The sequence below is a fragment of the Oncorhynchus mykiss genome, chromosome 26 (assembly GCF_013265735.2).
Source record: "Oncorhynchus mykiss isolate Arlee chromosome 26, USDA_OmykA_1.1, whole genome shotgun sequence".
Classification (NCBI taxonomy): domain Eukaryota; kingdom Metazoa; phylum Chordata; class Actinopteri; order Salmoniformes; family Salmonidae; genus Oncorhynchus; species Oncorhynchus mykiss.
Window position 1 is genome coordinate 34,465,464 of NC_048590.1, and position 15,868 is coordinate 34,481,331.

General features: G+C 43.0%; 1 protein-coding gene across 6 annotated transcripts in view; it reads right to left on the reverse strand.

The window, feature by feature from the left end:
• LOC110506688 (DENN domain containing 2B) overlaps positions 1-15,868 on the reverse strand; it is a 73,900-nt gene that overhangs the window by 47,263 nt on the left and 10,769 nt on the right. For all 6 annotated transcript variants that reach the window (XM_021586486.2, XM_036963339.1, XM_036963340.1 and 3 more), the window contains exon 2: positions 5,455-5,553. In XM_021586486.2, coding sequence (XP_021442161.2) covers positions 5,455-5,528 — 74 coding nt within the window. In that variant the 5' untranslated portion in view covers positions 5,529-5,553. The remainder of the gene's footprint in view (positions 1-5,454; positions 5,554-15,868) is intronic.

Sequence of the window (15,868 nt, forward strand, 5' to 3'; positions counted from 1 at the left end):
CGATCTGGGGCTCCACGCAAGATCTCACCCCGTGGGGTCAAAATGATCACAAGAACGGTGAGCAAAAATCCCAGAACCACACGGGGGGACCTAGTGAATGACCTGCAGAGAGCTGGGACCAAAGTAACAAAGCCTACCATCAGTAACACACTACGCCGCCAGGGACTCAAATCCTGCAGTGCCAGACGTGTCCCCCTGCTTAAGCCAGTACATGTCCAGGCCCGTCTGAAGTTTGCTAGAGAGCATTTGGATGATCCAGAAGAAGATTGGGAGAATGTCATATGGTCAGATGAAACCAAAATATATCTTTTTTTGGTAAAAACTCAACTCGTCGTGTTTGGAGGACAAAGAATACTGAGTTGCATCCAAAGAACACCATACCTACTGTGAAGCATGGGGGTGGAAACATCATGCTTTAGGGCTGTTTTTCTGCAAAGGGACCAGGACAACTGATCCGTGTAAAGGAAAGAATGAATGGGGCCATGTATCGTGAGATTTTGAGTGAAAACCTTCTTCCATCAGCAAGGGCATTGAAGATGAACGTGGCTGGGTCTTTCAGCATGACAATGATCCCAAACACACCGCCTGGGCAACGAAGGAGTGGCTTCGTAAGAAGCATTGCAAGGTCCTGGAGTGGCCTAGCCAGTCTCCAGATCTCAACCCCATAGAAAATCTTTGGAGGGAGTTGAAATTCTGTGTTGCCCAGCAACAGCCCCAAAACATCACTAGAGGAGATCTGCATGTAGGAATGAGCCAAAATACCAGCAACAGTGTGTGAAAACCTTGTGAAGACTTACAGAAAACCTTTGACCTCTGTCATTGCCAACAAAGGGTATATAACAAAGTAATGAGAAACTTTTGTTATTGACCAAATACTTATTTTCCACCATAATGTGCAAATAAATTCATTAAAAATCCTACCTATGATGAAAATTACAGGCCTCTCTCATCTTTTTAAGTGGGAGAACTTGCACAATTGGTGGCTGACTAAATACTTTTTTGCCCCACTGTATACCTGTGTTCTCTGTTTGCCCGTTGCCAGTTCGTCTTGTTTGTCAAGTCAACAAGCGTTTTTCTCAGCTCCTGCTTTTCCCCAGTCTCTCTTTTTCTCGCCCCCGTGGTTTTGACCCTTGCTTGTCCTGTCTCTGAGCCCGCCTGCCCGACTACACTGCCTGACCTGGCCCTGGCTGCCATCCTGTGCCTTTGCCACTACTCTGGATTATCGACCCCTGTCTGCCTTGACCTGTAATTTGCCTGACCCTGTTGCTGTAATAAACATTGTTACTTCAACACAGTCTACATTTGGGTCTTACCTGAAACGTGATAACAATAAGTATTACACCTGGTTCCCAAATGGGCGGGCCTATGCCCTCCCAGGCCCAACCATAGCCACGCCCCTGCCCATAGATGAAATCCATAGATTAGGACTAAAAAATATATATTTAAATTGACTGATTTCCTTATATGAACTGTAACTCAGTAAAATTGTTGGAATTGTTGCATGTTGTGTTTATATTTTAGTCTAGTCTAAATTCAGTCTGGTTCTTGTTTGACCTATCAGCAGCCATAACATTCTGTGATAGTCAAAACTTCCCCAGTGTAAAATCACTGTAGATGTATTTCAAATAGCAACAGACCCTGTGTAATATATCGATTCAAACACCCCATATCCAGCCATCAGACCATTATACCCAAATGTAAGTTGAATCAGCCGGTAGATTAACAGCGCACGTTCAAAAATACCCCCTTAGGCACGCCCTGGCCAAGATTACTCCAGGAGTCATAAAAAGCTGGTTTGACTGCAGTATTAAACCCCTTCACACAAAAGGAAAACATCAAGTGCAGAATTCTCTGGTACGGATAGCTACGTTGTGGTTGGGGTCTGTGAGGGTGTTCTGGTGGTCAGGACTGGGCCAGTTAAAACAAGCCTGCACTGGTGCTGGGCAGCTTCAACTGTGGCGGCCACACATGTACTGAGCTGGGTGCCAGTTAGGGCCTGGGTCCTGGACCCACTGTCCTCCAGCCAGGGCACATCATATCAACCAAAGGTCACTTCCTGTTCTGTTGATAGACCGGGCCACAACAGGAGGGCTTCCAGTAACCCAGATAAATAGATAGATTTTCAAAAAGAAAAAAGAGTGAAGCCATTAACATCCGCTCCATTTCACTTTGAGCTTCACCCTCAAGACACACCTCCTCTTCCTCTCATTAATGTGTTTTATTTCATTTTCTTTTACCTTTTTATAAATTTATATCCAGCTTTCCAGTGACTTCATTTATTTTCTCAGCAATAATATTTTCTATTAAAATAAGTGCCCATCAAAGCCCTGCTGCACCCCTCCCAGATCTTATGAGAAGTTGTCTTTGCAGAATTCTTTCCTGCCAAGTGATTTACCGTCAGAATCATTCTTTTTTGGGGGGGATAGAGAGACTTGAGGGAAGGTGGGGGCAAGTATATAACGGTGCTCTCTCTGTGCATAAATTACACTTTCTTCTCTTAAAATCATCTTAACGTTGTGCAATTTTTAATAAGTCAAAAACGATAGAAACATCATGAACTGTGTAGAGTGTTGATGGTAACAGAGTTTGGGAGTGTTATTGTTTCTAGAGAACTTCTTTATCTCGACTGGGGTCGTTAGATGAGCGATGGGGTACAATTATTAGATTCCAACACTTGATGTAACCTTTGTAGATTATTGGAAAGAGACCAGGGCTAACTACACTCTTAAAGGGTTACAAAAGGGTTATTCGGGTGTCCCCATAGGAGAACCCTTTCTGGTTCCAGGGAGAACACTTTTTGGTTCCAAGTAGAACCCTTTCGGGTTCCATGTAGAACACTCTGTGGAAAGGGTCCTAGATAGAACCCAAAGGGATTCTACCTGGAACCAAAAAGGGTTCTCCTATAGGGACAGCAGAATAACAATATTTTTAGGTTATAGATAGCACCTTTTTTTCTAAGAGTGTATCTAACTCAGGAGACATTGTGAGGTAACAGAAAAACAACTAATCTATTTCTCTTAAAAAATGTATCTGTCAGTGGTAGTCATGTTAAACTCCTCACAGGCTATGGTGTTTTCACACTGGGTCAATGTACCAGTCAGGGCTGTAGCTAGCTTCCAATTGGCAGCCCTTCTCAAGGTTATTCACATAAGAGATCCAACTAAAACATGTCAGAGCCATAGCCACTGACTGCTGTGTTATACAAGGACATGTAGCACTAGGTAAACTAACATCCTGACAGACTACACACCAAGTAGCAGATGGTGAAGGCTTGCAGTTGCACCCCTGTGAGTCCGATGTAAGCACTCCATGCCAGTTGATGCCAGTTCCTGTAGATCTTAAATCTTCACTCTAAGCCTAGTTTCAGTGGACACAGTGTGTGTATATATAGTGTTGAAGGGAAAGACTGATCACAAAACAGAACAGTCTATCGCCAGCACATTCATTACAAGCCCTGTTTGTTTCTCTGTTCCAGGAGGAAGATGTCATCTCTCAACATGGTAACTCAAACAAGCCTCTGCTCAGATCACAAAGAGTTTATAGTTGAATGGGGCCCTATTCCAGAATGTAGAGGATGGCTTACAAAAGCAGATACTAAACTCAGCAAAAAAAGAAACGTCCCTTTTTCAGGACCATGTCTTTCAAAGATAATTTCTAAAATTCCAAATAACTTCACAGATCTTCATTGTAAAGGGTTTAAACACTGTTTCCTTGTTCAATGAACCATAATGCTTGTTCAATGAACCATAAACAATTAATGAACTTGAACCTGTGGAACAGTCGTTCAGACACTAACAGCTTACAGACGGTAGGCAATTAAGGTCACAGTTATGAAAACTTAGGACACTAAAGAGGCCTTTCTACTGACTCTGAAAAACACCAAAGGAAAGATGCCCAGGGTCATCTGCATGCCCTGCTCATCTGCATGAACATGCTTAGGCATGCTGCAAGGAGGCATGAGGACTGCAGATGTGGCCAGGGCAATAAATTGCAATGTCCGTACTGTGAGACGCCTAAGACAGTGCTACAGGGAGACAGGACAGACAGCTGATCGTCCTCGCAGTGGCAGACCACGTGTAACAACACCTGCACAGGATCGGTACATCCGAACATCACACCTGCAGGACAGGTACAGGATGGCAACAACTGCCCGAGTTACACCAGGAATGCACAATCCCTCCATCAGTGCTCAGACTGTCCACAATAGGCTGAGAGAGGCTGGACTGCGGGCTTGTAGGCCTGTTGTAAGGCAGGTCCTCACCAGACATCACCGACAACAAAATCGCCTATGGGCACAAACCCACCATCGCTGGAACAAACAGGACTGGCAAAAAGTGCTCTTCACTGACGAGTCATGGTTTTGTCTCACCAGGGGTGATGGTCGGATTCACGTTTATCGTCGAAGGAATGAGCGTTACACCGAGGCCTGTACTCTGGAGAGAGATCGATTTAGAGGTGGAGGGTCCTTCATGGTTTGGGGCGTGGTGTCACAACATCATTGGACTGAACTTGTTGTCATTGCAGGCAATCTCAACGCTGTGCGTACAGAGAAGACATCCTCCTCATGTGGTACCCTTCCTGCAAGCTCATCCTGACATGACCCTCCAGCATGACAATGTCACCAGCCATACTGCTCATTCTGTGCGTGATTTCCTGCAAGACAGGAATGTCAGTGTTCTGCCATGGCCAGCGAAGAGCCCGGATCTCAATCCCATGTAGCATGTCTGGGACCTGTTTGATCGGAGGACGAGGGCTAGGGCTAAGGCCATTCCCCCAAAAAATGTCCGGGAACTTGCAGGTGCCTTGGTGGAAGAGTGGGGTAACATCTCACAGCAAGAACTGGCAAATCTGTTGCAGTCTATGATGAGAAGATGCACTGCCGTACTTAATGCAGCTGGTGGCCACACCAGATACTGACTGTTACTTTTGATTTTGACTCCCCTTTGTTCAGGGACACATTATTCCATTTCTGTTAGTCACATGTCTGTGGAACGTGTTCAGTTTATGTCTCAGTTGTTGAATCTTGTTATGTTCATACAAATATTTACACATGTTAAGTTTGCTGAAAATAAACACAGTTGACAGTGAGAGGATGTTTCTTTTTTTGCTGAGTTTACTAGTTCTAGCCCTGTTGCTCTAGTGAAAAGGCAGACAGAATACAATCAGTACTTCCTTATTAATAATTGCGTAAAGCTAACAACTGTGGGTTGATGAGCCATGTCACCTACTGTATGCAGTGTATCCCTCAACACAGACACATAGTGGGATCCCACGGTACAGATTTACAAAAATAGCTTTACTACCTGAAGAAAATGTCCTCTGAGGCAATAAAGAATATGAGCACCTGCACTGGTTATTACTGACATCATAGTGCATGTTGAGAGCCATCCCCTTTCCATCCACCCTGTCCCTGTCCCTCTCCCTGGCCTAGAGGCTGGTGGGGATGTCACTGACCTGTCGGGGATGTCCCGGGGCACATTAGCCCCTCTTGCTCGGGTTGCAGCCTTGGAACTTTTGTTGGCAGTCATCGTCACCCTCGGACTGCCCACACGCCTGATAGACAGACAGGATACAACACATGAAACTCCCCAGCCGTAACATGAACAATACATCAGCATCCAACAGATTGAAGTCTTTGTGATTGTTTGGGTGAGGGTATACTTGTAGCCGTGTACATGCTTATAAATCACAACAATTCATTACTTACTGTTAATAAACTGCAGTAATAAGAAAATTTGTTATGTGAAATAAAGCGTTACCCAAAACACTCATGCTTGAATTTGAGACCTTGAGAGTATAAGTGGGTCAATGTGCTCTGTGCATATTTGGCCAAAACCATGACAAATATGGAGCTTAATCTCAGCCATGGGAGTGCCATATCAGATATCAGATGGATGACTTCACTGGATTCCTAACAGTGTGAGTAAACACCAGAGCATAAAGTACAACAACCAAGGAGAGAAAGGGCTGTGCTGTGTGAGGGACTCATCTGTGCTCTAGGCTCTGGTCTGTTAATCCAGCACCTCTCTCTTTTCATACAAATGAATGGAAATACAGTAATCATGAGGTCACAGCTCCAAACGAGAATGGTCCCTGAAGTCTCACAACAGAAGACAAATGTCTTTGGTTGCCACAGAAACGGCAGAAATATTTCTGAATCATTCAAGCCAGTTGGACAGAAGATCTTGGCTTGTTTAAAAGAAACCTTCAATCTCACTCCATTGTTTTCCCATCAATTTAGAGAGCACAAAACTTTAAAAGGTAGAATTAAAGAAATTACAGAGCACGGTCTCTAGATTGTAATTACGGTGCACCCTTAAAATCGCTATTTGAGATTGAAGTGGGCAAGAATAGCCAGTAATTGCAAACAAAGCATAGAGCCAACTAAAGAGGGGAGACACTCCATCCCCTTCTGATTGGAATGTGTGTTTTTATCCGTCTCTGCTTGACTAGAGCAGCCAAGACTAACAGACTTGCCCTCTTCCCATGAACGTGTTCACCTAGAGGGCTAGAAAAAAAAGCCTAGCTGTGTTTTTATTGCAGACTTTAGTTTTAGAGTTTGTGTGCTGCTGAAGGCTCTGAGGACTCAGGCTAAACAGGGATCTGACTGACATGTTGACCACATCGCCTGCGTTACGTGCGCGAGTGTTGCAAAATACATTTACACAAACAGTTGAAGTTGGAAGTTTACATACACCTTAGCCAAATACATTTAAACTCAGTTTTTCACAATTCCTGCAATTTAATCCTAGTAAAAATTCCCTGTCTTAGGTCAGTTAGGATCACCACTTTATTTTAAGAGTTTGAAACATCAGAATAATACTAGAGAGAATAACTTATTTCAGCTTTTATTTCTTTCATCACATTCCCAGTGGGTCAGAAGTTTACATGCACTCAATTAGTATTTGGTATCATTGCCTTTAAATTGTTTAACTTGGGTCAAATGTTTTGGGTAGCCTTTCACAAGCTTCCCACAATAAGTTGGGTGGATTTTGGCCCATTCCTCCTGGCAGAGCTGGTGTAACTGAGTCAGGTTTGTCGGCCTTCTTGCTCGCATGCGCCTTTTCAGTTCTGCCCACAAATTTTCTATAGGATTGAGGTCAGGGCTTTGTGATGGCCACTCCAATACCTTGACTTTGTTGTCCTTAAGCCATTTTGCCACAACTTTGGAAGTATGCTTGGGGTCATTGTCCATTTGGAAGACCCATTTGCGACCAAGCTTTAACTGACTGATGTCTTGAGATGTTGCTTCAATATATCCACATACTTTTCCGTCCTCATGATGCTATCTATTTTGTGAAGTGTACCAGTCCCTCCTGCAGCAAAGCAACCCCACAACATGATGCTGACTTTCCTTCCTCATGAAGCCATCTATTTTGTGAAGTGCACCAGTCCCTCCTGCAGCAAAGCAGCCCCACAACATGATGCTGACACCCCCGTGCTTCACATTTGGGATGGTGTTCTTCGGCTTGCAAGCATCCCCCTTTTTCCTCCAAACAATGATGGTCATTACAGACCAGATGACATTTCATGCTTGTGTGCTTCAACGGGCGTCTGCGTAGCCAGGTGCTAAAATAGAACTCCCATCTCCTCATTGGTTTTTAGGAGCACATACCCACGTGGGTGATTGAAAGATGAACTGAGGTCCACACTCCATTTCAGTTGGTTGTGTTAATGCACCTTAAAGTTGGTTGCGAATCGCCATATGAAGTCCACATGAATGTTTCATGTGTTTCGACCTGTCCCCAAATGAATATAGCTGGTCCAGATTTCAAGTTGATATTTCAACCTGATATTTTGATGGCGGGCGGACGCACGCGCATGCTTGGTCTAGTCAGCATGTGAGCCAAACGGGCCATCACATTTACACTACTCTCATCAACATTATATTCAATCAAAGGGTAATGACTTCCAGTCTTGCATATTTCTCTGCCTGATAATGTAGTTCATATCATTGCCATTATCATAATTTCACCAAAACATCTTTATTATATATTCATGTATTATTGTGTTGAAATGCATGTTCAGATCAAATGTGTTGTTTCTTCAACGGTTCTCTCTATAACGTCACACATTCTTTGGTGTTCATGACATCGCAGACATCCGCACCCAGAGGAAGCCGTGTCTGTAACCCGTGATCACATGTGGCTCAGTTTGTAGAGCATGGTGCTTGTAACGCTAGGGTTGGGAGTTTGATTCCCACAAGGGACCAGTACCAAAAAAGTAAGAAAATGTGTGCACTCCCTACTGTAAGTCTCTCTGGATAAGAGCGTCTGCTAAATTACGTAAATGAAGACCCTGTCATTTCACCATAAACAGTCCCTGGATGTCCACATGTCCCTTGCAGTTTCCTCCCTTCAAATGCCAATCTAATCTAAAATACAGTCTCAGCACTGAAACAACCCCTCTTCCAAAGTGTTTTGGTTTCTATGGAGGTCAACAGAAAACCCAGAGATATCAGAGGTGCTGAGCTGAGTCCTATAGAGACAGATGAGGAGAGAGACGGCACTGAGCCCTATAGAGACAGATGAGGAGAGAGATGGCACTGAGCCCTATAGAGACAGATGAGGAGAGCGAAGGAATTCCTGCTGTCATCTATTTCCTGTTTTAGTGGACTGAGAGGACAGAGCATACGTCTTCATTTTGATCCAGCTGCACAGGGAATTGCCAGAATATCCTGACAGATCTTAACAACTGCAGTTGTTTTGGTTCATTCGGATCTTCTGCAGGCAGGGAAAGCCAAGGTATTCAGAATGTGAGCCTTGGAGTGCAGTGATGCTGATTAGTCTACACTCAAACACATAGCCATAGGCTCTGTTCTGTATTTATTTATGTGCACACAACCATAAGTACCCGAAGGTATACTTGGAGTTTCATCTGTACATGCTTTCACTTACTACAGTCATCAATGTCACCAACATTAAAAGGCATGTGAGAAAAACAGAACATGAAAGCACATCCGTGGAGGCTCCTCAGAGGAGAAAGGGGAGGACCATCATCTTCAGTGAATTTCATAAAAATAGTGAAACATTAAAAAAGGTTATCCTTTTTAGATAAAACTATACTAAACATATTTACATGTCACCAAATAATTGATTAAAACACACTGATTTGCAATGAAGGTCCACAGTTGCCTCAACAGCACTCTGTGGGGTAGCACCATTATGTAGCCGGAGGACAACTAGTTTCCATCCTCCTCTGTGTACATTGACTGCAATACAAAACCTAGGAGGCTTATGGTTCTCACCCCTTTCCATAGACTTACAAAGTAATTATGACAACTTCCAGAGGACGTCAGTTTTTGAACAAATTATTTCTTTAAAAATGAATGAGAAGAGAGAGAGAGAGAGAGAGAGAGAGATTAAGATTTAGTTGTATTTTTTCACTTAGCTAGTGAATGCAGCTAGCTAGTTTAGTCTACTCAAGCACCCAGCTCAAACAGAGAGGGATGCTATGTGAGCTAGCTGGCTATGGCTGTCCAACACTGGAACTCTTCCAAGATAAGCTTTTGGTTTTATTCATTTATTGCCACCTGGGCCGACAGGTGTAACTGCTAAACTGCTTGCTGACGGTACACTGTACTGCATGTTTGTAGTGGGTTTACTAACGCTTTAGTTCTAGTAGCTATGTTGACTATGAGACGTTAACTAATATGGTGACAATGATATAGGCTGTGTGTAGCGGTTAGCGGTTATGATATGAAGGTTTTTTCACATGGTCACAGACAGCTGATTCTGTAGAAGAAAAAAAATCTTAAAACTGAAGCAAACAGAACAAAACGGGGAAAAACATAACTGAATTTGTCCAGTAGAAACTCTTGTTTGCAACTGTTGGACTAATGATTACACCCTAGATCAGTGAGATGCAAGCAAGAGTGTGCAAGGCAGTATTGAATGTGTCACTGTCACCTTGATTACTCAATTTTTTTTCTCGACCTGTAAACTTTAATTCATAGACTAGGTTGCAGCAACCTCATGATGGGTATAGAGAGAATTAGAGTATCATGTAGTAGCCTAAACCTATTGATGTTACATTGAGCTGGGTGAATGGAATATGAATGACAGTTATCCAATATGCTGTAATAGAAATAAGGCCATGTTCATAAAAAATAATAATCCTCCTCCCTCATTTTAAACTTCACCGACCACCACTGAAGCACATTAAATATTAGATGAAATTTGGACAGAATATCAGATGTCTGAAAATATTGCTATTTCCTTTAAATACCTGCTACAGCTTGATGAAATACGTTTTTTCATTGACTTATTGAAAGATGCACAGCTGTAAAAATACTGTTGCCTGTGCGTAAAAACACTTTCAATAGTAACATCTGGAAAGCAAATACAGTATGTTTAGAAAAAATAAGAACTTATAAAGACAGGCATACTGATAAACCACAGCAAATAAAAACACATTTTAAAAGACTCTCAGCTAATCTTAATGTTTATATCGAAACAAATGTAGAGTACCCCAGGATTCTTTATAGGCCTAGGTGTAAGGGTTTTCCTGTGGTGAAGGAGAAGCGGACCAAAATGCAGCGTGGTGGTTATTCATGTTTTTAATAAAGACAACTATACATGAACAGACTAAACAAACAAAAAAAAGTTATGAAAGTTATGATCCCTTATTGATGTCACCTGTTAAATCCACTTAAATCAGTGTAGATGAAGGGGAGGAGACAGGTTAAAGAAGGATTTTAAAGCCTTGAGACAATGTATACATGGATTGTAAACTCAGCAAAAAAACTCTTCACTGACGAGTCGCGGTTTTGTCTCACCAGGGGTGATGGTCGGATGTGTGTTTATTGTCGAAGGACTGAGCGTTACACCGAGGCCTGTACTCTGGAGAGGGATCGATTTGGAGGTGGAGGGTCCTTCATGGTTTGGGGTGGGGTGTCACAGCATCATCGGACTGAGCTTGTTGTCATTGCAGGCAATGTCAACGCTGTGCGTTACAGGGAAGACATCCTCCTCCCTCATGTGGTACCCTTCCTGCAAGCTCATCCTGACATGACCCTCCAACATGACAATGCCACCAGCCATACTGCTCATTCTGTGCGTGATTTCCTGCAAGACAGGAATATCAATGTTCTGCCATGGCCAGCGAAGAGCCCGGATCTCAATCCCATTGAGCATGTCTGGGACCTGTTGGATCGGAGGGTGAAGGATAGGGCCATTCCCCCCAAAAATGTCCAGGAACTTGCAGGTGCCTTGGTGGAAGAGTGGGGTAACATCTCACAGCAAGAACTGGCAAATCTGGTGCAGTCTATGAGGAGGAGATGCACTGCAGTACTTAATGCAGCTGGTGGCCACACCAGATACTGACTGTTACTTTTGATTTTGACCCCCCTTTGTTCAGGGACACATGATTCCGTTTCTGTTAGTCACATGTCTGTGGAACTTGTTCAGTTTATGTCTCAGTTGTTGAATCTTGTTATGTTCATACAAATATTTACACATGTTAAATTTGCTGAAAATAAACGCAGTTGACAGTGAGAAGATGTTCTTTTTTTGCTGAGTTTATATGTGTGCCATTCAGAGGCTGAATGGGCAGGGCAAAAGATTGAAGTGACCTTGAACGGGGTATGGTAGTAGGTGTCACGTCCTGACCTTAGTTCCTTTTTTTTATGTCTCTATTTTAGGTTGGTCAGGGCGTGAGTTGGGGTGGGCATTCTATGTTTTGTTCTATGTTTGTATTTCTATGTGTTTGGCCTGGTATGGTTCCCAATCAGAGCTGTCAATCGTTGTCTCTGATTGAGAACCATACTTAGGCAGCCTGTTTTCAACCTTGAGTTGTGGGTAGTTGTTCTCTGTCTCTGTACCAGACAGGACTGTTTCGTTTGTTCCATTTTGTTATTTTTGTTCTAGTGTTCAGTGTTATTAAAAGATCATTAACACGTATCACGCTGCACCTTGGTCCTCTCCTTCTTCCACCTACGACAGCCGTTACAGTAGGTGGTTTGAGTGTGTCAAGAACTGCAACGCTGCTGAGTTTTTAACACTCAACTGTTTCAGGTGTGTATCAAGAATGGTCCACCACCCAAAGGACATCCAGCCAACTTGACACAACAGTGAGAAGATTTGGAGTCAAAACGAGCCAGCATCCCTGTGGAACACTTTCAACACCTTGTAGAGTCCATGCCCCGGTGAATTGAGGTAGTTCTTAGGACATAAAGAGGTGCAAGTCAATATTAGGAAGGTTTTCCTAATGTTTTGTACACTCAGTGTATATGGAACACTTTGTAATGACAAGGAAATCGCAGTGATTGTTAAATAAACAGGCTACTTGTGCAATGCAAGAACAGTAGGCAGGTGTCAGTGTGTAATTACAAAGAAGCCAAGTTGAGGGCAACAAGTGAATTGGTGATTCATAGAAAATTAAATTCACAAAATGTGCATTTTTTTAAATTACCTTTATTTATCTAGGCAAGTTAGTTAAGAACAAATTCTTATTTACAATAACGGCCTAGGAACAGTGGGCTAACTGCCTTGTTCAGGGGCAGAACGATATATTTTTACCTTGTCAGCTTGGGGATTTGATCTAGCAACCTTTCGGTTACTGGCCCAACACTAATCACGAGGCTACCTGCCGCCCAAATGCCTACTTAATATTTTGTTACTTCAGTTTTGAGTGTTGTGTCTCAACTTTCACTGTAGCAATGTCTCTGCATCTTTCTCATACTCTATGTGTAATCAGCCAATATTTACCATGTGGCAGGTGCTATCTAGAACCAAAAACATTGTTTCAGCTGTCCCCATAAGAGAACCCTTTTAATTACACTTTATGAAGAACCCTTTCCACAGAGGTTTCTACATGTGATCCAAAAAAGTTCTACCTGGAACCAAAAATAGTTATCCTATGGGGACAGCCAAAGTTCCAAAACACTTTTGGAACTCTTTTTTCTAAAAGTGTAGTGATATAGGTTATATGCACAACCTACTTCACAAGTTCACAACAATGGAGAGATTTGGGTCAGATAAGTCCAAGATGGGGCTTTGGGGAGAAAACAGCAAGGCGTTAACCAGCTGACTTCCTGAGAGTGATACCATCTCTTCACATTAAAAAACAAACCATAGGCCTCCCATTTCGATCCCAGGCTGTGTCACAACTGGCCATTACCGGGAGCCCCATAGCGCGGTGCACAGTTGGCCCAGCGTCATCCGGGTTAGGGGAGGGTTTGGCCGGTGGGGCTTTACTTGGCTCATCACGCTCTAGTGACTCCTTGTGGTGGGCCAGGCACCTGCAGGCTGACTTCATTTGTCAGTTAAACAGTGCTTTTGGATTAAGTGGGCGGGTGTTAAGGAGCGCGGTTTGGCGGGTCATGTTTCAGAGGACGCATGACTCGACCTTCGCCTCTCCCGAGCCTGTTGGGGAGTTGCAGTGATGAGACAAGATTGTAATTGGATATCACGAAATTGGGGAGAAAAATGGGATGAAATATGTAGAGTTTCTCTCCTCGGATGTCAAAGCAGCAGCAAACTGTCAAACCATGTTCAGTAAAAGGTGGTCATGGTTCGTGTCTAGGGCTAGAGTACGGTAATGTCTTAAATGGCACCCTATTCCATATATAGTGCACTACTTTTGAAAAGACGGTCCTGTGAAAACATTTTCTATGATCTCTTATTAATTAATTAGGCCCAACCTTTGGAACTTTGTCTTTCCTTGTTATTATCACAATGTTATGGTCACTACAGAAAATGTAATCTGATATTGCTTTGGAGCAAAGCTCTGCAGCATTAGTAAAGATATGATCAATACAAGTGGATGTCACAGATCCAACACTTTTGGTATGCACTCTAGCTGGTTGAGTGATAACCTGGTTCATATTACAGGTATTAGTCACAGTTAGAAGCTTCCTCTTGAGAGGATTGCTAGATGCTAACCAGTCAATGTTCAGGTCACCCAAAAAATAGACCTCTCTGTTAACATCACACACATAATCAAGCATTGCACACATACGAAAATACTGACTGCTGGCACTTGGTATATGAGATTTAAGAACACTGCATACTAAACTTATATTTTCAGTAATTTATACATGTCAAGGGAGAGATGCTCAGATGAGACCAGTGGTGTAGTGGAGGGTAAACACAAGTAAACACACTTTATTTTTGCTTGACAGTTTACCCACCTTTTGCAGAAAAATGCATTGAAAGTAGGCGTTACTTTTTTCACAGATGTCAGCTTTGTTTGACCCACAAGGGTGAACTACTTATGCAGGAATGCACCGCCCTGTCAGATATTGACATGTAATTTGAGTATTGACTTAACATTCAGCGAACGTTATGAACAAGACACAGCCTGGAATTATGACAAAAGGGAGCTAACAACTGTCCTTTCAACAGGCTGTCTGTCCTCCCACCTCTGCATTCTAGTCGAGTCATGCTGCATTCACATGGTCTAAATCCCAAATAGCACCCTATTCCCTACATAGTGCACTACTTTTGACCAGAGCCTTATGGGCCCTGGTCTAAAGTAGTTCACTATAGGAAATAGGGTGCCATATGGGGAATGACTTACACCCACTCTGCCCCCCACCCAGGGGTCCAAAGACAACCAGAAGTTAACCCTGACCCTGCATGACTGAGGCTCATACATAATACATACAGTATTCTGTTGAACTACAGGACACAAGGTGGAAAAACAGATGGATGGATGGAAAACAATCCACATCAAAGGAGATTAGTTCCTCCTCTTACCTACATTCGGGATGTGCACTGGATAAGCACTGAGCAACTGGTTGAGCAAGTAATGTTGTTCCACAGTAGATACAAGGAATACAAAGAACTATCCTGTGATATGATCTCTCTGAATCATGAGTATAAAAAAAATGGCCTATCAACAACAATGTTCAAGGTATATGTTTATTCTCGCCAGGTTCCTCAGAGCCAGTTACAGTTAGGATTTGTTTTGCCTTCTGTCTGGGGATCTAAGACATTTACTCGTTCCCGAACTGTCTACATGACTTACAGTACCTGCCATCCAAACCACTAACTCAAAACTGTCCTGTTGTGTCTTAGCCATACCATATTCTACAGCAAAAGGCATTTCCATTATGGGGGGAAATCATGAGGCTAGATAATATCAGTTACTACATGTCCAGTTACTATGTCCTTACTATACCATTAGATCACAAACTATGCTTGCTTGTTGAGGAGGCAAGTCTGTGTGTGTTCCTGAGACAGTCCGGGGTGGAACGGAAAAACTCTTTGTTTTCAACATGTCCTTGAGTGGGCAAACTCATGGTTAAAAAGTAAGCCCTTTATCGGGCGACCGAAACACACAAATACTATGCAAAGCTACTCCCGCTAGTTTGTGTGTATGTGCACGCATGTGGGTGTGCGTGCGGGTGACGTGCATGGGCTGTGGAATGTTTCATCTCATAGTGAAGCCATTAGGTCCATGGCCTTGTCAGCCTTGACAGGTCAACAGGCCCATAGGCCAGCACATCACATAGAGGAATGTGCTAATATTTGTCCTGTCCATCAGGCCTGGTATTCAACACATTAGACTATGTTTTAAAGGGTGGATGAACAGGAGAGGGGCGGGAGCTCGGAGCACCTGGCTTCAATGATAAGAGCTTATTTATCATCCAACAAAGATTCTCAGACACTCAACTATGCATCTTTGCTCATCAACACCTGGCAGTTACATACCGAATATGAGATGTCAATGTGATTTGGTGAACACAGAACTTTCATGGTCTGGGTTGTGATGATAATAGTAAGTTGTTATTTAAACTTAAATGAACCTCCTGAGGAGTAGCCTTGGCTTGATGTAATTTCCATCCAGCACCACCACGTCTCTGGTGGAAATCAAGTAATAACAACAGACACAATAGCTTCCAGAAATAGAAGCATTGTTCTAA